Below are 21,393 nucleotides of genomic sequence, written 5' to 3'. Positions count from 1 at the left end.
AAAGAGCTTGAAAATGATGCCAGATTTTCCCTACCTTTAGAACCTCATATTCATCCATTCATTCTTTTTTTCTTATTTAACTCTGTATATATTAAAAGAATTAAATAGGACATAAAATTTAAAGTGTAATAAGAAAAGCAAACATGGTATTTAATTTTTGTAGTTGTAATAATGTGAAAAGGCATTCATTTAACTTACTCTCTCACAACACTATTCAATCATTTGATCCAAGCCAGCTGGTCCTCTACTTTTAATTATCTTAATTATTAATTAAAATAATAATAAATTAGGAAACCAGTAAATTTGAGATTCAAATATCAACCTCGATAATTGGTTTTCGTATAATTCTTTTTATATAAAAAAATGTAAATTAAAGTATGATTAAGCGATTATTAAAGTGGTTAAGTTACAAAATTATTTAAAAACAAAGAATTGGATAAAATTAAATAATTGTTAGACAAACTTTTACTTGCCAGAGGGGTTTACTGAACATGCCTTATTTATTTAGATTATTATTTTTAACTAATCATGATTAGGGTTTCTTTCTTAATTTTTTTTAAAAAAAATCCCAACATAAATGCCAACATGAGATGATGGAAGCTACCAAGAAACCATAGAAAGAGAGAGGAGTGGGGAGTTAATAAATAAATAAATAATGGAAAAACAAATAAGGGTCACATTAGAGACCATGTGAGTCTGATTTGGGGACAAAGCAAAGCAAAGGGAAAGAAAGAGTGGGGGCTCTTACAAACAGTTCACATGGGGAAGAAGAAAGGACATGATTCTTACAAGTTCCCTTTCTTTCACAGCTCATCTCCCTACCCCAATTTCCCTACATCTTCTCACTACTTAAATCTCTATCTATTATTATTTTCCCATATATATAATATGCATATTTTATAATTCACTTAGCTCGGTTTTTGTCTGTTTTTATGTGACGTATATTCGTTTAAATTAATTATTACATTTTATATTTTATGTAGGTCTATATGCATTAAATTTACCCATATCTCCTCCTTAACCCTTAAATGGGAAGAAAATATATTTCAGCACACTCAAACACACTTTCTTTTGTACTGACAACAATATTAATGCCAATTAAATTAATACTCAATCAACGACACATAATTTTTTTAAAAAACTGCTTTATTACTAATATATTAAATACTAACCCGTATACAAAATTAATTTAAATTCGAAACCAACCATGTAAAACCCCTAAACGAAGAAAAAAAAAAGCAATGTATTAAGCATCTTACATTTATATTCATCTCTCCTCCATGAATATTCTTCTATTAGATTTTCTTCCCATGATCTGTAACCAATTTGCCATATACTTAATTATAAGCACATGTATTTACTAACGTAGAGAATATAAATGGAATAAATTAATAATTTTTTTTCTTAAAACCCTTTTAATTATAATAATATTTTATATTATTAAAAAGAATTAAACAACATCAGATTTTTTTTTAAAAAAATCACATTTATTGTTCATAAAATGTTATTTATTATTTAATATAGTTAACATTTTAAAAATTTTATGATTCTATAAATAAAATATTTTTATTATTTCTTAAACAGTAAATATTAATTTTATTATAAATTGATTTTATTTAATCTTTTTAATAATTAATAGAGTAATTTGATCGAATCCACTTAACAAATATTTTCACCATTTAATTATTATTACTAGCGTGAGCTTCTCTCTTTTTTTGTTATTGTTTTTTAATATAGGTATTGTTATAATGTATATATATATTGAAAGGTATATTTATTGAACTTTATACATTATAAAGATGATATTTTCTGTTCTTGTAACCTAAGTTTATCAGCAACTTTAAATAACAATGGTTTACCAACAATTTGGTACCATAATTCATTGAATGGTTCTGAATATGTAAAACTTTTTCCAATCAATATTTTCCCTACAAAAGGGACCTATATCTAATTTTTCCTTTAACAAGGACTATATTTGTTGGCTACACTGCTAATGTAAAGTCACTGTGTAGGCATATTTATAAGTATGATTATCATAATGTAGGAGAGCTCAATTGATATAAATAAAATTGAACACAAAATTTTCCATAAAAAAATATTTTTCAACTTAAATAAATTAGTGAATTCAATCAGAGACATAACCTGTTTATGGATTCAAAAATGATGATATATAGAGATATAGAAGCAATAGATATTAAATATGTGTGCAAGTGATATATAGATATCCATCAGCAATGAAAACGAATATCAAAGAACTTGTGGATGTGTAGGGCTCATAATATATATATATATTTAGAAAAAAAGGGGCATATAATACACAAATGCATATACCATATGTTGGAAAGGTTATAAGATAATGTTTGAATATAAAAATATAGAGATAGTTGAGGCCAATGAAAGGGGTCACATCGGCACGTGGTGGTGCTGATTCCACCCAGTTATTAAACTCACACTGCGACTTTCCCATCGGAAAAAAGCCCCCAGCTGTTGCTAGCTGTCCCTAATCTCCCCCCATGTGACCCACCTCTCTCTGCCCCTCCCCCTTAATAAAAAATCCCCCCATTGCAAAAAGGAAAAAGAAAGAAGTGCGCAAGTTTATATCATTGGCTTCAGAGGACTTATATCATATGATGTTGGTGTTTGGGTTTGGGGGTTTGAGTTGATAGATGTGTGTGTCGTGTAATATTTTTGTGTGTTTGGTTGTATAGTTAGTTGTTGGTTAGTTTAAGATTAGCTTTGTTTTTCGTGCTCTTTTATTTATTTATATATATTTTTTGAGTTTTTGGGGTTTGTGACATTGGTGTAGAATGGCACAATTACCTCCAAAAATACCCAACATGACCCAGAATTGGCCTTCTTTTCCACATCAAAGATTGCCTACAATGGCAAACTTCATTTCCACCACTGCCAACACCGCCACTATGAATGCCTCCCACCACCACCAGCCTTCTTGGGTCGACGAGTTCCTCGACTTCTCCTCCGCACGCCGCGGGGCCCACCGCCGTTCCATTAGCGACTCCATCGCTTTCCTCGAGCAACCATTGGTGGAGGAATGCAGGGACTCCAACACCAACCACAACAACAATGCCATGATAACGGAAACCAATGTGTTCGATCGTCTCGACGACGAACAGCTCATGTCCATGTTCTCCGACGACGTAGCCATCACCATGGCTGCTGCACCGACGTTATCCTCGTCCAACCCTTCCACTCCGACGTCCGACCAAAACAGCAACAATGACGAGAAACCAGTGCCGTCCCTGGATCTGCAGCAGCCCAAGAACGAACCAGGAGAAGTGGAGAGCTCATGCAAACCTGAACCACAAGCTGCTCAACCTCCATCAACCTCCAATGGCGACCCCATCGTTGATCCCAAAAGGGTTAAGAGGTAAAACAAATCAAAACCCATTATTATTCAACATTTTTTACACCATTATAAATATTTTAATTTTATTTTGGGTGATGAACAGAATTCTGGCAAACCGGCAATCAGCACAAAGATCAAGAGTTAGAAAGCTGCAATATATTTCTGAACTTGAAAGGAGCGTCACAACATTACAGGTGCAAAATTATGATAATATATATCATCAATATGTGTATGATTTTTTTTTCTTCAAATTTGTTTTAATTTTATTTTCTTTGATATACAAAAAAATGAAGACTGAAGTATCAGCATTATCACCAAGGGTTGCATTCTTGGATCATCAAAGATTGATTCTCAATGTTGACAATAGTGCTTTGAAGCAAAGAATTGCAGCTTTGGCTCAAGACAAGATTTTCAAAGATGGTAAGACTTGGTTTCTTCTTTCTTTAATTATAATTAATTAGTACTATAATATGTGTTCAGAATTTAGCTCAATTGGTTTAATATATTTAGGCCACACAATAAATGTTACTTACCATTTTTCTCCTCAATCATGATATATTAGTTTGCTAGTTTAAGAAATTATTAGTTAATTATCTTTAAATTATTTCAAATAAACCTTTGTTTGCTTTGATAATTAGAATCCCCCCTCCCCTTTAATAGAATGGTAGAGTACATTATAATATTAAGCAATAGTTGTATACATGGCATATTTTATTTTCATATACATGCCAAATTTCCTATTTTTTCTTTGTTAATTATTGTGTAGGACATTTTAATTCCTTTTTTTAAGTGAAATTATTTTTGGGTTTTTTTTATATGTTTATTTTTATTATACTTTCAGTAAATGATTCTATACATTGTGAAGCAGTAAAATTTACCTATTGTTGTAACATTTATTTTTCAGCTCATCAAGAAGCACTGAAGAAGGAAATTGAAAGGCTAAGGCAAGTGTACCAGCAACAACAAATCCTCAAGAAAATGAACAGCAACAATAGCAACAACCACCATGCACCACCACAACAACAACCATCACAGCCGCAGCAGACGAAGAAAGAAGAACAACTATAAGTTGTTCAGAGAAATAGAGAGAGCTAGAGACGGCAGTGAGAAGGTCTTGGTGCAAAAAATAAAAATAAAAATAAAAATGCAATAAAGCTATCTAACAAATGGGGGTTTGGGGGGCTAGTTTTTTTCATGTTATGTGTTTCCCAATTGCTGTTTTTTAATAGTGTAGGGTCCCCCTTAAGACAAAAATTTGAAGGGCCAAAGAGAAGGGAACATGTGGGTTGCTAAGATTAGGAGGGTGACAATTTAATTCTTTTTTCATTTTTTTTTCTCTTAAAAATTGATTAATTAGTATTATTGTGTGGGTTTTATATTGGGAATTTGGTCTTTTTTTCCTTGATGAAAATAATTTAACTTTTCTTTCCTTTAATTTTTTTTGTAATTAAATTTGGAGGGGGGGGGATTTTAATGTGTGGGGTTTGTGTTGGGAGGGATGAAATTGAAAAAGAGAGTTAGTATTGTCAGAGACAATGGTGGTTATGTCTGATTTGTTTGTCAAAGAAGAAGAAAAAAAATTGTTGGTTTCTTCTTTATTTTTATTAATTTTAATCACATTCTTGGTTTAAACTATTAATTGGTGTAGAAATATGGAAATGATAAACTAGGAGCAAAGGCAAAGGGTAATTGTCTTTTGTTTTTGTTTTTTAAACCCAACCCACTTATGATTGGCTTAATAAGTCTCTTTCCTTGAGCCCCTTCTATCTTTGTTTTCTCTACTTAAACTATGGTTGAAGACATGTATGATGTTTAGAGGGCTTAAACTAATGGATTATTTTTTTTCAAACCTGTCTGTTTATTGAGATGAATGAAACTTGTATGAAATTTGAGATTTATGTTCACTTCAAACAAGGATTCATTTTAGAAGTAGAATAATTGAAAGCTTAAATACAAATTTTTTATCAGATTCCTAAAAGGAAGAAAATGATTGAAAAGGAGTGATTGTCATTTTGTGTTTGATTTAGTAGAGAAGTAAATGGTATAGGTAGTTTTGTGGTGAAAGGTTGATATGTTGATTCCAATGGTGGAAATGTTGTGAGGTTTTTCTTACTATTATTACATTTGATATATATATATATTTGGTAGGTTAAAAAACAAGACTTGTGGCGGTTCTTGGTCTTGTAGAAGTTTAGTCAATACGTATGTTTGAATTTCGGAGACAAAATTATTAGGAGTAATAATCATAAACTTCGAACATAAATTAGTAATAAGCTCGAAAACTAAATGAGCATGTAGAGTATTTCTTCAGCATTGTTAACATTCCTTGGGCCAGCTTCTGATTTCAGTCCAATGTTCAAATGTCTTCTGTCACTGAGAAAATGGCCCTAGAACCATGAGGCCCGGTCCAATAAAATTAAGGTAACGTTTAGTGTTTTTTCATAATTTAAATGGTTTGAAATATGAATTCTTAGGAATATGATTTATGGATCGAGTTGGATTCGTGTATGGTATTAATATCATACATGATTGTCTAAATTCAATTTGATCCTTTCAATACCATGATAAAATCTACTTACAAAATAAATACTCGATATATAAATATCAAATATCCGTTAAAACCCAACTATAAAAAATATGTAAAAAAAAATCAAATACTCGATATATAATTTGGTTCGGTTTAATTAATTTGTATGCTTAATTCAATTTATTATATAAATTCAAACTGAAGAAACACACAGCCCTAAATGAAAATATGTAAATAAAATAAAATAAAATATAATTGTTAATCTCGTTAATTTTTTATTGATGTGATATTTTAAAATTAAAAAATTTGATTAAATAGTTATTTAAAAAAACATTTAAACATTTAAACTTACATTTTCTAAATCCAACAAAAATAAAAAATTTCAATCAAAATTTAGAATATTAAAGAAAAGTAGATATGTTTCTAGACATGGGCTGCTATGACAATTAAATCGTGTCTGCCTATTTTAAGTCTAATTAGTAATGCGGCGTATGAAGATGTAGTGCCGACTGCCGACGCCCCCCAAACTGTTCTTTTTTTCCCTTACTTTGGGTGAACATTTTTTAAACCAAATCATATTAATCGTCTTTAGGTCATTTTATATATTTATATGAAATATTTTTAAACCATTTAAAATCCATTGTGTGTAATTTATATGAATACAAGATTAAATAAAATTTGTTGTATTTATTCTTCAAATAAATATCAAATTAATGAGTAATGTTATTCCACATATAAAATGTTTGTGTTTTTCCAAATTATTTTCTAAAAAATATAATAAAAAAAATGGCTTGTGTTCGTCAATTCTCATGTATTGCTTTTTCTTCAAGGAAGTGGCAGTTGGAGACTTGGAAATGTGAGGGAGCAACCCACCACTATTTCCTTCCAATGGTTGAAGCCCACAAAGTGGACCTTTTTTTTTATTTTTATTTATTTATTAGTTGCAATTGAAATTTTTTTAAAAAAATCACCCACAATCCACACCTACCCATTTCGTCTAATCCTTTTTTTTTTAGGATATTTGCTTGATTTGTATTTTTTTTCTTTCACTTTTTTTGTGAGATTAATTGACAATAAATTTTAAATGTCTCTCTTGTTAAAAAAATGAAAAAAAAAGCTTTTTTTATCTTGTAATTTTTAAATTGCTAAACAAAATTTATAAGATAATATTTAAAATATTAAGACAAATACCAAAAGTAACTACTTAAATATATTCTGATCTATACTTATTATAGAATTCTTGATTGAGTTGTTGTTAGAGGTTAATCATCTACCCTCAATTAGGGAAAAAATAATATTTCATTTCTTATAAATGATAATTAATGTTACTATGATAGTATTTTAATATTTTCATACTTTTATATATTTTTTAAATAAAAGAACTAAAAACCATATAATTACAGGTTGAATATGTGTTTAATAAAATTTATTTTTATTTTTGATATAAATTAGCTAGCTCTCCTTACCGCGTTCTGTCACGCTCCGCTTCGTCGGCTGCAAAACCAAGGTTTCCTTCCTCCAGATAAGTATTCTCCACTATTCTTATTCATTCTGTAGCAAGGAGATGTGCTCAACCATTTGCTTACCTTGATGCATGTTCAAAATTACATCTATCGAACCACATCTTACTCAGTTCCTTCAAATCCTTGATGTAGGCTCTTATAGCAGATCTATCCTCTTATTCTATTTACAGCTTTCGAATAATCAAACGAGCATTCCTTACAATTACCACTCTTCAAAATCCTAGATTGTGTCTCATTTGCACTACCTAGAGACAACCAATGCTTCAACCGTAAAAGGGAAAAGTATGTATCTATTAAGTCTAATTCTTGAACCCAAAACCTATCCATCTGAATTCCTACATACCAAACTCGAACATGATTCTTTTGTGTGATTCTAAAAAGTTGCATCAAAATTTATTTTAATAGAATCTGGATTTAGTGGGCGCCATCTTTCTGCCATAAAAAATAGGGGCTTAATTGCCTTTTTTGAAGAAGTTTCAAGGCTTTTTTTTATGCATTTTGAAAGTTTAAGTGCTCAATTGTGTGTAAAAAAATAAATAAAAAAACTTAATTATTTTTAAAAAAAAATTTGAGGACTTTTTATACTATTAACCCTTATTTTTATTATAAATATATCATGTAACCATTTAAAATTATCAAACCAATAAAATATAATATTCATTTTTTTAAATTTATATCAGCTTCAACATTGATTGGGTTAATTGGGGCATAATCTCCCTAAAAAATTAGGATTAAGATTCACTTAGCCAAACAATCATTATGAACCCCTAAAAAGTTGAAAAAGACATTGAAGAAAGGGAACTCAAAGTGGAACATATTTTAAAAGGAACATCTCATTAAAAGTTTGTCCTACTCTCTCATCATTTTAAAAGTGGAAGCAAAAAAAGTTAAAAAAAAAACTAACACAAACCTAATACTTTTTTTTAAATTAACCATAATTTCGAGATAAAAAAAAAGTAAATATTAAATCGGGTAAACTATAAAAACAATCACTTTTGTTTGTCTCATATTATATTTTAGTCACTTATGTTTGAAATATTACGTTTTAGTCACTTACGTTATCATTTTGTTACGAAGTGGTCACTTTACCGTTAAACTCCGTTACCTCCCTAACGACGATCCTACATGACAGTCCAAATGGGTTTTAAATGCCAACTTAGATATACTATGTGGCAATTCAAATTAAATTTATTTAATTAAAAATATATTTTTATCCCTGCAACTGGACATCCAAGTTGCAATTTAAAACCCATTTGGAGTACCACGTAGGACTACCGTTAGGGTGGTAATGAAGTTTAACGATAGAGTGACCACTTTGTAACAAAATGATAACATAAGTGACTAAAACATAACATTTCAAACATAAGTGACTAAAATGTAATATAAGGCAAACAAAAGTGACTATTTTTATAGTTCACCCTATTAAATCTGTTGGATGTGAATATTAAAAGTAATTGTGTAATTTCAATGAATTAAATTAGATTTCAAATCACATTTAAATTAAATTAAATTAATTAAATTTGTATTTGAGTTTTTGGGTTCATATATCATTCCAGAGCTCGTTTTTGCTAAATTTTTGTTTAATCATCATCATCGACATGTGACACACTTGTTTATTGTATGAAAGACAATTTGATCATTTTGATTTTCTTTTAGGTTACTTTGGTAATCAATGTGGTATCATGCATCCGATCATCTTCCGAGTCGAGTGTAGGGTTATACAAAAGGTCTTTGAGACTTGATCTTGAAAATGATTTTGGATAGAGTTTGACCCAAAGGTTTTCGGGATTTGTTTTTAAATGGATGATTCCGCTTCAAACTCATTTTAGACTTGATATTGAAGAACAGGTCTAGCCTTTTTACATTGATTGAACAAGATTAAAAACAACTTTCAATAGAACTGATGTTCTATTTTTTTTTCGAATTTCTTTGAGTTCTTTGAATTCTTTAAAGATTTCTTGAATTTGGAGAAAGCTTTTAACATTCAAAATCATCTTTTCAAGTTTTGATTTCTAAACTTTTGATCATTTGATCTTCTGAACTTTTGAAGTTGTGTTGAATGACTTAAAAGTGATCCCTTATTAAAATGTCAATCAACCTAGCAAAGAGTCTTTGTAGAACATACTTCTTCATTTGAGTGTTTTAAAGAATTCAATTTTATTTATTTATTAATCTCATATTAATTAAATTATTTAGAGATAAAATTATCCTTAAAGAATTTAAATTAGTTAGAGAAAAACTAAGCTTGAACAAGCTAATGTGGCATTTCTTTACCTCTTAGCTAAATTTTGGCTGATATAGCAGCTATTTTGACCTAATTCTTGTGCCCAAAATACTTTTGAACAAGCCTTCAATGATTGGTGTTTCAAGTGGACAAAGACTACCCTTTTCATCAACTTTTGTCCTCTCACGATATCGGTATTGTGATACCAAGTAAGAGAATATCGCGATACCTTGAACAATTTCGAACTTGGGGGGCTTCACGATACCACTGAAGGGTGGTCTCCAATCTTGGGTCTATTGGAGGTATCACGATTCCAAGGTTTCGATGTCGCAATGCCCTATCCTTTGGTGCCATTCTTGCTCGATTTTAGCCTCCAACACGTCCCTACATCACTCAAGCATACGTTAGGGTCCCCAATGGCACTATTGGCCAGATTAGGTCTCAAAATGAATAAAAACAAGGCATTTACACTCACTAAATTAAGCCTAAAAAATACGAAAAATTACGGAAAATACGCTACTTTGCTTGAGAATAAGCTCCTTAAGTATATTGGGAAAGCTTAATTTGCCATATCAAATTACGGCAGATCAACGATGAGCATGAGATTTGGTTTCTTCTAAGAATTAAGGCTCCTTTGGATGGCCGGTGCGTTTACCTGAAATTAGTGTAAAAACAACTGTGGTGAGATTAGATACTAATCTCATTTTAAATGCACCGCACTATAAATAAATGCCCATCTAAAGGAGCCCTTGTTCAATAAAGTGGTTCCTTCATGTTATAGTAACCGACAATCCCATTTGAACTAATCTCTTTTCAAGAATGGACATTTAACCAAAAAAAAAACTATCTCTAAATTAGTTAATTGAAACGGTATTTGAGTTAGATTTATCTCTAAATTAATTAATTGAAGCGATATTTTAGCTAAGTTTAAGTTTGACGAAAGTCAAAGATGTTGAAACAAAATATATTTTATCATTAATAGATGAGATACTGTTATTTTAAGAAAATAATTAATGTGATAAAATATGGTGCAATATTTAATATATTTTGAATAAAAATATAAATATTTACTGAATTTCGCATTTATAAGGTTTAAAATGAATGGACTCTTATCCAATCAACAAAAATATGATTTTCATTTTATAATTTCAATATCTTTTAATCTTAAAAATGATCACAATTTTTAAACGTCCAATCTCACAGTGCCACTTCACCCTGTCCCATAACTAGATCAGACATTGACCTTTCTTTCGCCTTTATATCTTAAATTGGCAGTTTCTACTTTTTTGGGGGTCAAAAGCAAAGTAAAAATTAAATTATTGTCCAAGATTGATATTTTTACAAATGGAGATTTAATTACTTACCATAAACTCTTCTTTTTCTGTACCAAGTTCACACTTTCTTGTCTAATTATCTTCACACACGGTTCAAACACTCCTTCACTTTCAATCCCTTTTTATTTCCATATAAATAATCGAAAATCCTTGTTTTGATCTTCATTTTTCAATGCCATAAAATTCCCACAAAGAAAATGACTTCCAAACATTTCCTGTTCCTTTTTTTCTTCATCTTCTGTTTCTCATCGTTTCCATCTCACGCTCGCTTCATCCCCGGCCGTCCATCCCCAACAGGTCTCGTTTCCGATGGGATTTCCACTGTCAAAAACCTACCTTACCTCCTCCTTAAACCTCCGGTTTCAGCTGAGGAGTCGTGCGAACAGTCGTATGGGTTCTTACCCTGCACCACGACAGTCCTGGGGAACATGTTTTTGATCATTGTTTATGGATACCTCATGTATTTGGCTGCTACGTACTTGTCCTATGGAAGTGAGCTTTTGCTTGAGATCCTCGGTCCCGGTATTGTTGGAGGATTGTTCTTGCCTATGCTTGGAGCTCTTCCCGATGCAATGCTTATTCTCGGTAAGTTATAAACTTTTCTTCCCTTTTTTTTTCCCCAGGAACTTTTTATTATTATGTTGTTCGGTTGGCGAGAAAATGCGTTAATGCTCATTTTTTCTTGCACAAGAAAGCTGAAAATTCAACTCATATATTAATGAGCATTAATGTGATGCAAAATCTAGCCTTCCACTTATGGAAAATGCCTAGGTTGGTTCAGTTAGTCAAGCACTCATTAATACGTGGTGAACATGGAATTTCACCAGTTTATTCGATTTAATTTATTCGATTTATTTAGTTTAATCGATATTTTGCTCCCCAGAACGAACAAGGCGCCTAAACTTTTTTGTTGTTGCTTTTTTTAGGTTCTTATTTGATTCTCTTTTGGGTGTAGTTATATTGTGAGATAATTCGTTCTCTTAAAATTCTTAATATGAATCTGCTTTTTTATAGGAATATCCTGGATCCTTATGGCCTTTAATATTTTTTACTTTGCATTATATTATTTAGGAATTTCTACTTTTGGACCATGCATTTAAACTTTTTGCATATGGATCTGTGTTGGGTCAGAGTCCAATGTTGATGTTTAGTGGCCGCTGGCAGTGCCAAATTGCAAGGGTGGGGGGACCGACTCTTTTAAATTTTAATTTTTATCATTAGTAAATAAAATATAAAATTTGGGGTTGGAGAGTTTTATTTGCAATGGTTTATTCAATATAATAGTTATTATGGAATTTATATGAACTAAAACTAAAATAAAAGTTATTTGGAAAATGTAAAATTCACCTGCAATTCTTTTTTACTACAATCCTGCAGACACAATCGAGGATTCTCTGTTTAGAATGACTTATGATTGGTTTGTATGTCTTTTCTTCCAGTGTCCGGACTTTCCGGAACTGCCGAAACTGCTCAAAGCCAGGTCTCGGTCGGAATGGGGTTGCTAGCGGGGTCTACTGTCATGCTTCTCACGGTGATATGGGGATCCTGCATTATCGTCGGCAGGTGTGATCTTCATGATTCGGTTGCGATCGATGGAACAAACACGAAAGGTTTTAACTTAAAAGGTGCACAGCTCTGCTCAACATTGTTCTTAGCTAGTTAGTCCTATATGTTATGGTCTAGTGTTGTTTTATCATGCATATGCCATTTAACCGTAACTGAAAATTTTGCAGAGTCCGGTGTCAGTACCGATATTTGGACATGCTATGCTGCAAGAATAATGGCTATATCAGTTATCCCTTTTCTTATTGTTCAACTACCACAAGCTTTAAGTTCGACTTCGGGACGACACCTAGCCGTTTTGATTGCGCTTATCATATCGCTCTTGATGTTGATTTCTTATTGCGTTTATCAGGTAATATTATGTGCCAGAAAGGAATTCATTCCATCATCATATGTTCCAATGGTGGTCCTTATTTAGACATCATAATAAGTGATTTTGTTATTATGTGAATTTTTGCAGGTCTTTCAGCCTTGGATCCAGAGAAGACGAATCGCTTTCGCGAAGCACAAACATGTCATATCGGGAATTTTAAGGCACTTGAAAAAGCATGCTCTGGGAAGGCTTCTTACTGATGATGGTGAACCTGATACAGAGATCATAAGGAAGTGAGTTTCGAGTTCCACATTTGAGAAAAAACTTGCTTCTGCCAGTACTTTGTACTTTAATGTTTAGGGCCTCGCTAAACATTATCTTACAGGTTGTTCGAGACGATGGATGAGAATCATGACGGTGGTCTTTCTCCTTCCGAACTGAGAGCGTTGATTATAGGAATCCGATTTGAAGAGATCGACTTGGATCAGGACGATGCCGTGAGTAAAGTAATTGCCGATTTCGATACCTCCCGTGACAATCTTGTACAGGAGGATGAGTTTGTAGAAGGAATCATGAAATGGATTAATGAGGCAAAGCAAACCGGCGGTGCTTATCTCGAATCTAATGCCGGAACGTTTAAGTTTATAGACCATTTTCACCAGGCAAGTATATAGCATTGACAACTTCTTTAAGATCATAACTTATGCAAACCGACTTATTCGAGTAATTTTTGCAGCAAACGAAGAGAGAACATGCTCTGTTAGGATCGGAGGAACAAAGCGATGAGGTCGTCGAGAATGTTGAAAACCCTCGATGGATCTCGATCAAAGCAGTACTAATGTTATTGCTAGGTACCCTTATCGCAGCTGCCTTTGCAGATCCACTTGTAGACGCGGTCGATAACTTCTCCGAAGCGACAAGCATTCCATCTTTTTTCATCTCATTCATCGCATTGCCATTAGCTACCAATTCGAGTGAAGCCGTATCGGCTATCATCTTTGCCTCACGCAAGAAGCAGAGGACTGCATCTTTAACATTTTCCGAGGTTCGTTTCGTGTTACTCCACTTGTTTAAGTAAAAGTAACCAATCATATATTAACTGATCATCAACCATCGATGCAGCTTTATGGGGCGGTAACGATGAATAACGTCCTCTGCTTATCGGTTTTCTTGGCGCTCGTTTACGTAAGGGGTCTAACATGGGATTTCTCGTCTGAGGTGTTGGTGATTCTTATCGTTTGCGTCGTGATGGGCGCATTCGCCAGTTTCCGAACCACATTCCCGCTTTGGACATGTTCGGTTGCATACATCCTTTATCCGTTCTCGTTGGGGCTCGTATATGTTCTCGATTACGTCTTCGGCTGGTCGTAGGTTCATGAACATAACGACTAGTTTTAACCATGTAGTCTTTTCTTTAGACATTGCATATCAGAGGGACTGTTTCGGATTTTCATTTTGGTTATATGTTTGTTCCTTTCTTTTAGGCAATGTACACCTGTTTATGTAATAACCAATTCCCAAGTCGATCCGTTCGTGTAATATCTCCATTTTGTCTACTAAAAAAGGGCCTAATTGTGGTTATAGTCCTTTTAGATACTAAAATTTGAGATTTTATCTTTCCGTTTTAATTAATGTATTTTAATTCTCTATTTTAATTAGTTGTCAGACTGAAATTAAAAGATTCGTAGTTAAGAGACTAAAGCTATTGATTACATCCAAAAAAATATTAAGTGTATAAATAAATATCATTTGACTCGTGACTAGTCTCTAAATTTTATATGTCGTCGGTAATATAACTAGCTACTACTAAATAATTATGTCATTTAGTGTGGGTTTGGATAGAAGGTGCGGTGCGGTGCGGTACGTTTACCTTACTTTTTGTATTACTATTTTTTACATTAAATGCATCGCTTATCCAAACTCACTCTTAATGTTTTTTTAATTTTTTTTCACTCCTTCAAACTTACCCACTTCAACTATCCATTCTTAATGATAAGAAAAACATTTTTATTCATGTAATTTCTCAAAAATTAAAATAAGAAATTCTCAAATTAAAAAAACCATCCATTTTTAAAAAAATAATTATTCTTGAAGTAATATATATGATATTATTTGGACAAATTATTGTATAAATAATTATGACAGTGAAAAAATATATATATTTATAAAAAGTAAATGTGAAATGTCATAAAACTTGATGAAATATATTTATTTACTATGTGAGTGAAAAATAAATTATTTAAAAATTATATTTATACAAAAATTAATGAAATTTTAATTGATTGTTTAGATTTATTATATGTGCAAATTAGTTTTTTTCCTATATAGAAAAGATACAAAAAACATTTTCTTAGAAAATATTTTTTTAAGTTTTTATTATTATAAATTTTATAGGTAATATGTGATCTTGTAGAGTTAATTGTACTAAACATATTTAAATTATGACTCTCATTTTAAATTGATTCTTAAACTTTAAAGTATTTTAATTATATCTTTAATCAATAATGTCCTTCTATTACTAAAATGAGACTTCAAATTTTATGTTTGATAATTTAAAATGAAAAAAATAAAAAAATAAACATGGTAAAAATAAATGTTGTAAAAATAAAAAACATTTATAAAAATTATCATTCATTCATTCTCTCTTTTTTATTTTATTTTATTATTTCATTTTTTAAATATTTATTTTAAATCGTGTGACATAAAATTTTATATATTTATTTTAATGAAGGGTCAGATTCGAGGGACCCATCTTATAAAACCTTATCAGATCTCCAGAATCCCACATGCAAAAGTTTGTTACCAATCAAATTGCTTGACTCATTCACCCACCCAACCTTCAAACCTAATTCCAAATTCCAAATAAAATAAATTTAAATCCCTGTATCTTCTTTGTGTTTTTAAAAAATCACATGCATCAAAATTTAAACCCTAAACTGAAAATTAAACCCAAATTTTTTATCATTCCATCCAGGGCTCAGTATTACACAGGGTAATGCTCTGCTCAACTAGAAGGAAAAATGAGATTCTTAATGTGTTCTTCATAAAAAAGAAAAAGGGATTATTTCTTTTAAATGTATAATCTATATTATAGCTTTAAATTGAGATCAACATGTCCAGCAACTTCTCCACTTTTACAATTAGCCGTTGTTACTGTTTTTGCTCCCTCGATTTGCGCCATTGCCGGTGGAAAGAAGCTATAGTAAGGTCGATGTTGAGTGAACCCGCCACCACCTTGCTTCATAATTGAATCTCCAAAGCTTGCCTTCAAACACATTAAAATCGATCAAACAAGCGTAAATGTTAATGAAAATGGAGATGGTGCATGTTGTTTAATGAACTCACTTGGTGGTAAGCTAATGAGTCGAGGTCCGGCAACTCGTAAGAGATCGGATTTGATGGAGGGTGCTTAGATTTTGACGTTGAACACATTGATGTGGTTGCAGGAGGGCCTAATGTGAGGAAATCTCGGGTGAAAACGCCGTTCGAGGTCGAACACGAAGGCCCTTCCTTGGAACTGATGAAAACATAACACGGAAAAAGTCTGGGATTTGAATCTTGTACTTCAATGTTTGTAATGATTGATCATGGAAATTAAAATCGAACCTGAAATTCGAGGCGTCGGGTTCGAAATTGAATGTGGTATCTTTGGTACTTGATGTAGTTTCAATTTGTCCATAGATGGAATGAACAATGGGAGGATATTTGGTGTGAAGAGGGGGGCCTGGAGCATTGTCTAGTGAGAAAGGATATGGTCTCTTCATGCCAATCACCTTAGAAACAAAAAGGCATGTTATTATCACATAATAGCAAGGTAAACGTATATACACACTGGATCATATATATATATATACCTTCTCCTCTTCAGGCAATAAAGGCGTATACTTTTTATAGTACTTTTGGTTTGAAGGGGGCTCCGTCTGAATATTCATTACAGATGTTGATGATGAAGTTCTTGATGACAAATTCATCTGCACAAAACAAAACAACAAAATTTAACCATTCATTCACCCTAAATTGTATTAATTACAATTTCTTACCATTGGAGGAGGAGGTTGATGTTGGTGAAAAGGTTGTCCCCTTTGCGTCAAACTAGGCAAAGACCAAATAGATTCAGATTCATAAGGCAAACTCAAATTGGTCCTAAAAATCCAACCAGGATCCAATCCAGGACACCCTTTTTCAATGTTGAACTCACAACAAGAACCCCAAAACTTATGTCCATTAACACTACTTGTCAATGGAACAGCAGCACTAGTGTTTCCATCAATGTTTTGAGGCCTAAAGAACGAAGTCGGAGGGGGTGAAACATCAGCAATTGAAGAAGAAGATGAGGAAGAAGAAGAAGAAGAGTGATTTGGGGGATGGAAACTTGGGATTAGTGGCAGAATCAAAGATGCTCCTGGATCTTTCTTTTGTTGTTCTTCTAATCTTATCTTTTCAAGCTGTGCCACACCAAGCCCTCTTTGGGGTACTTTTTTAGGCCTTTGCTTCTTAGAAGACCTACCAATAATATTGTTGTTTCCACCGCTGGTGTTACTATTGTTGCTACATCTCTGGGTTTGATCTTCTGGTGCCATTGTTTTCACTAACTTCCATAAAAAAAAACCAAAAAAAATTGAAGTTTTTAAGTTAAGAGAAAACACCCAAATCTTTAAAAAGATATCAGAAACAATATGGTAACAAATCCTAGCAACCCTAGTTAAGTTTCATGCATGATGAAAAGAGATTTAGAGAGAGAGATAAAGGAAGGGTAGAATCTTTGGAATCAAAATAATTAAGGAAAATCTAGAGAAAATTTACAAAGATGAAACAACAAAGTTTAGAAAAAGATACCCCAAATCTCGCAGATATTGGAAGTCAAGAGATCAAACAAACCCTAAGCCTAGCCATTAGCCAAGTTTTAAGCTAAGATTTATATATAGCTTGAAAAGAGGGTGGAAAGAGAAAGATCACTATATCTAAGAGGTTTCAGATTCTCTCTATTAAAAAGCCTACTTTGTCTAAGAGACAGATCAGATCATATCAATAAAAATGATATGTTATATATAATTTGTTTTTCAAAATTCAATGCAAATCTTTAGCTTACTATATATGAATATATATTCTTCTTTCTCTCATTTATCGCCCATATCCTCGCTCTAACTCTTCCTCTTTCCATTCCTAGACCCACTCTTTCAGCTTCTTTTATATTTTATATATATCTCTAATTGTGCTTTCAAAGTTCTAAAAGAAGCTAAGTTCCAAGGCTACTTGGCAATGTCACCTTAGTTTCGTTTCAGTTTTGGGTATCTCTTGCTTTGCAACGTTTTGACCTAATTCTGGGACCCTCACTTTTATTCTTCACACATGCACGCATTTAATTTTCTTTTTATTTGGTATCGCAATGTACTTTAAACCCTTAAATGACTACAAAAGTATCTTTATAATATTTTCTTTATCTACAAGCTTTTCACCACTTCATCTAACACACGTTGTTATTAATACATTTAAATTTTACTATACCTATAACAATGTCTATAACCATATTTTAAATAATTTAACAAATCATATTATATAGATTTAGTGATTTTATACGTAAAATTATCATTTGTTATACCATATATATGTCTAAAATAAATAAATAATACATGCAGACTTCCTAACTCTACTTATAAACCTTTTAAATATATATTAATTTTAGATTATAAATTTAGCATTTAATGTTTAGAATTTTTTTATCAATTTGACTCTTATTTTTTTAACTAAATCTGGCCCTCAACTTTTAAAAAGAGTCAAATTTTACCATGAACTTTTCAAAAAAAAGTCGAACTGTTATTTTTTTAATAGAAATAGTAACTAAAATTTTAAATATGGCAACCTCGCATGGTAATCCACGTGTAATTTATGCTTTTTTTTCAAATTTTTATGATTTTTTAAATAATTCTTTTGTAGTTTGCATTTTTTTAGTTTTTTTAATAATTTTTAAATTATTTGTTGGCGTAACATATAAGATAAATAGTGTCTGTTAGCATAAAATATATATGGACTGTCACATCAGCATCGTTAAAAATTAATGTTTTAGTCGACATTTTCGATAGAAAAATAATTTAACTATTTTTTAAAGACTAATAATAGTTAAAAAAAATAAAGATCAAATTAACAAAATTATAAATGTTAATAACTAAATTTATCATTATACCTACTTATATATATTTTTATATTATTTTTCATATGTGTCTAATCCGAACATATTTTTCTGCCTTTCAACTACTTGCCCGCTTGGCTTTTACTTCATTTTGAGAGTTTGGCTGTCAAGATTTTTTTTTTGTTTTCAATCAATCATGCATTTCATAGTTGAATAATTGAATAATGAGTTAAGTTTGATCTCGTCACATGACTATTAGAGTGCACAATAAGAAAATTTTGGAACAATAAAAATTTATTATGGGCTATTTTTTAATTAAATTAAATTAATAAGAGATAAATAATAATTCTTTTATAAAAATATCATATTTTTCTCTAATTAATTTAAATTAATAAAAAATAAAAATGTTTAATCCTTATAAATCATTTAAATAATGATGTTGTATTCTACAGGAACTCTTCTCTTTGAATAATTGAAACTATAAAAGAGATCACCTCTAAGCCATTCAACACAACTTCGCATGTCTATAAGTTTAGAAATCGAAACCTAGAAAGAAGATTTTGAATATCAAAAGCTTTCCCCAAAATCCCAACTCTCTAAAGAATTCAAAGAACTTGAAAAAATTTTGAAGAACACCACATTAATTCCAAAGAATGCTAATCTTCTATCTTGCTCATGTTGGAATCGAAAAACTGATATAAATCTTAATAAACCAAGATCTATCATGTCAGATCATCAAGAATAAAACTAAATGCGGAAGTGTACTTAAATCCATTGATATCTTGAGAATTTCTGGGATGATACATATGTACATATGTACATTGTTGAATGATCTAAAATGTTGATATGTTGAAATTGCTATTATGAATTGTTTTATGAATAGTGTTTCTGTATGATAAATCATTGCACTAATTATTCATGTGTCGAGTTGATCTGAATTAACAATATTCTGAGTTGTCATTTGATTGTTATTACTTTGAATTCTGAGATAATGAAGTGAAGTGTTTTATGTGAAGAACCATTAATTTGAAGTGCTTTGTGAATCTGTTTATTCTCGAAATTGTTAAATTCATGTGCCTTGTCTACGGTTTGCACTGTTTTTGCTTGTGGTGGAACTCACACTAAGCTTTCATAGCTCACCCCCTTTTATTTTTCCTTCTTTATAGATAACCCACAATGTTAGGATGCGGACTTGGCATTCAGAAGGCTTGGCTTGAAGTATTAATTTTATATAAAAGTTTCTTAGACTTAGTATTTACAAATTTTACCATTTGAAACTTTACCGTTTTATTTAAATTGTGGCATGGGACTTAGTTTCCGGATTTTACTTAGGTATGCATGACGCTTAATTCATTTAGGCTATTAAAATATGAATTTTTAATTTACTATGCATGGAAACATGTTTTCATTAAAATTACGTTAGTATCACTTTTTCGTTGCTAATTTGTAAATGTATTTTCTTAAGGAATTAAATTGAAAAATTACCTAAGCTTTCAAAAGTAGACACCATTACAAGGATAAAGATTAAACTTAATCGGTTTTTTGTTAACCTGTAAGTTTTTCTAAATATAGGCTAAGTTTTTTTTCTCTAAGATTTATCAAATATTTTAATATGACCGATTCTTAAACTTCGGTAGTTCTGCTAGGCCATTTCGGTGGCCGATATAATCTCCCGAATTCGAGTTTAACATCTAGGTCGGGTTGAGGAGGTTACATTTGATGGTAACAATCAATAAAACTATCTTTATTAATATATATTTAAGTTGAATTTTTTTTAGTTAAAGCAAATAGTTAGATAGTTTTAATTTAATAAAAAACATTATAGGTATAATCTACGTAAATGAAACAAAAAAAATATAATTGTCAAACTACTATAATTTTACATTTGTATAAATACATTTAAACGCGTCATATCTTTAATTTAAAAAAAATAGAGTTATTAATAATTGTATAAAAAATTAAATAGAAAACTTGATCAACAATTTAGATAACATCATTTGTCCTTGAATTAATTATAATCACAATTATAGAAAAAACTTAAAACTCTTTGAAATCAAAAGGGAGAAAAAATGAAGATATTGATTGCAAAATAAGCAAATTGTATCTTTAACTTTACAATTTGGCCCCACCTTAGCCAAAACAAATAATCTTTTTAGCTTTTTTGTAAAGAAAGCAAAAATTATTTGTGTTCCAATTGCAAAGCCAATACATCCCTTAATTTCATGGATGACAACATGCTTCTTTGTCATATAACATGCCAAGATATTGTTAGATATGCAAAAATATAAGGTCCCCATTTAAGGCATCTATCACAAAGATTCTCTTTCACCATATATTTCGTTCTCTTCTTCTTCTTCTTCTTCTTCTTCTTCTTCTTTAAAATTTTTTTATTCTATTGTTTTTGCTTGCATGACT

The 21,393-nt window shown here is 31.1% G+C and overlaps 3 protein-coding genes across 4 annotated transcripts; 2 read left to right on the top strand and 1 right to left on the bottom strand.

Moving 5' to 3' along the window:
* Positions 1–2,195: 2,195 nt before the first annotated feature.
* Positions 2,196–5,261, top strand: LOC107939205 (basic leucine zipper 61). The gene is made up of 4 exons (XM_016872499.2): positions 2,196–3,388; positions 3,471–3,561; positions 3,661–3,787; positions 4,272–5,261. Exons 1-4 carry the CDS (start codon positions 2,808–2,810, stop codon positions 4,433–4,435), a joined length of 963 nt encoding a protein of 320 aa, XP_016727988.1. The 5' UTR covers positions 2,196–2,807; the 3' UTR covers positions 4,436–5,261.
* Positions 5,262–10,933: 5,672 nt separating this feature from the next.
* On the top strand, positions 10,934–14,479 carry LOC107939201 (sodium/calcium exchanger NCL). Its single transcript, XM_016872492.2, has 7 exons — positions 10,934–11,560; positions 12,415–12,600; positions 12,709–12,890; positions 12,999–13,144; positions 13,237–13,513; positions 13,588–13,896; positions 13,974–14,479. Exons 1-7 carry the CDS (start codon positions 11,173–11,175, stop codon positions 14,220–14,222), a joined length of 1,737 nt encoding a protein of 578 aa, XP_016727981.1. The 5' UTR covers positions 10,934–11,172; the 3' UTR covers positions 14,223–14,479.
* Positions 14,480–15,788: 1,309 nt separating this feature from the next.
* On the bottom strand, positions 15,789–17,971 carry LOC107939202 (uncharacterized). Of its 2 annotated transcripts, none has more exons than XM_016872494.2 (6): positions 17,688–17,971; positions 16,892–17,439; positions 16,706–16,822; positions 16,458–16,624; positions 16,197–16,368; positions 15,789–16,116 (listed from the first exon to the last, which is right to left on the bottom strand). In XM_016872494.2, exons 2-6 carry the CDS (start codon positions 17,429–17,431, stop codon positions 15,940–15,942), a joined length of 1,173 nt encoding a protein of 390 aa, XP_016727983.1. In that variant the 5' UTR covers positions 17,432–17,439; positions 17,688–17,971; the 3' UTR covers positions 15,789–15,939. The 2 variants fall into 2 exon arrangements, with proteins under 2 accessions (XP_016727983.1, XP_016727982.1); XM_016872493.2 differs by having other exon boundaries at positions 16,892–17,443; positions 17,688–17,970.
* Positions 17,972–21,393: the final 3,422 nt, after the last annotated feature.

Source organism: Gossypium hirsutum, chromosome D01 (assembly GCF_007990345.1).
Source record: "Gossypium hirsutum isolate 1008001.06 chromosome D01, Gossypium_hirsutum_v2.1, whole genome shotgun sequence".
In the NCBI taxonomy this organism is placed as follows: Eukaryota; Viridiplantae; Streptophyta; class Magnoliopsida; order Malvales; family Malvaceae; genus Gossypium; species Gossypium hirsutum.
Note: the sequence above shows the minus strand (reverse complement) of the source record. Positions and strands in the feature narration are given on the sequence as shown.

Coding starts and splice junctions, on each gene's coding strand:
- LOC107939205 (XM_016872499.2), top strand. CDS start 2,808: ATGGCACAATTACCTCCAAAAATACCCAACATGACCCAGAATTGGCCT. Junction 3,389..3,470: donor GATCCCAAAAGGGTTAAGAG/GTAAAACAAATC, acceptor GGTGATGAACAG/AATTCTGGCAAACCGGCAAT. Junction 3,562..3,660: donor GGAGCGTCACAACATTACAG/GTGCAAAATTAT, acceptor AAAAAAATGAAG/ACTGAAGTATCAGCATTATC.
- LOC107939201 (XM_016872492.2), top strand. CDS start 11,173: ATGACTTCCAAACATTTCCTGTTCCTTTTTTTCTTCATCTTCTGTTTC. Junction 12,891..12,998: donor TTTCTTATTGCGTTTATCAG/GTAATATTATGT, acceptor GAATTTTTGCAG/GTCTTTCAGCCTTGGATCCA. Junction 13,145..13,236: donor GATACAGAGATCATAAGGAA/GTGAGTTTCGAG, acceptor ATTATCTTACAG/GTTGTTCGAGACGATGGATG.
- LOC107939202 (XM_016872494.2), bottom strand. CDS start 17,431: ATGGCACCAGAAGATCAAACCCAGAGATGTAGCAACAATAGTAACACC. Junction 16,369..16,457: donor CCCGACGCCTCGAATTTCAG/GTTCGATTTTAA, acceptor TGTTTTCATCAG/TTCCAAGGAAGGGCCTTCGT. Junction 16,117..16,196: donor ACTCATTAGCTTACCACCAA/GTGAGTTCATTA, acceptor ATGTGTTTGAAG/GCAAGCTTTGGAGATTCAAT.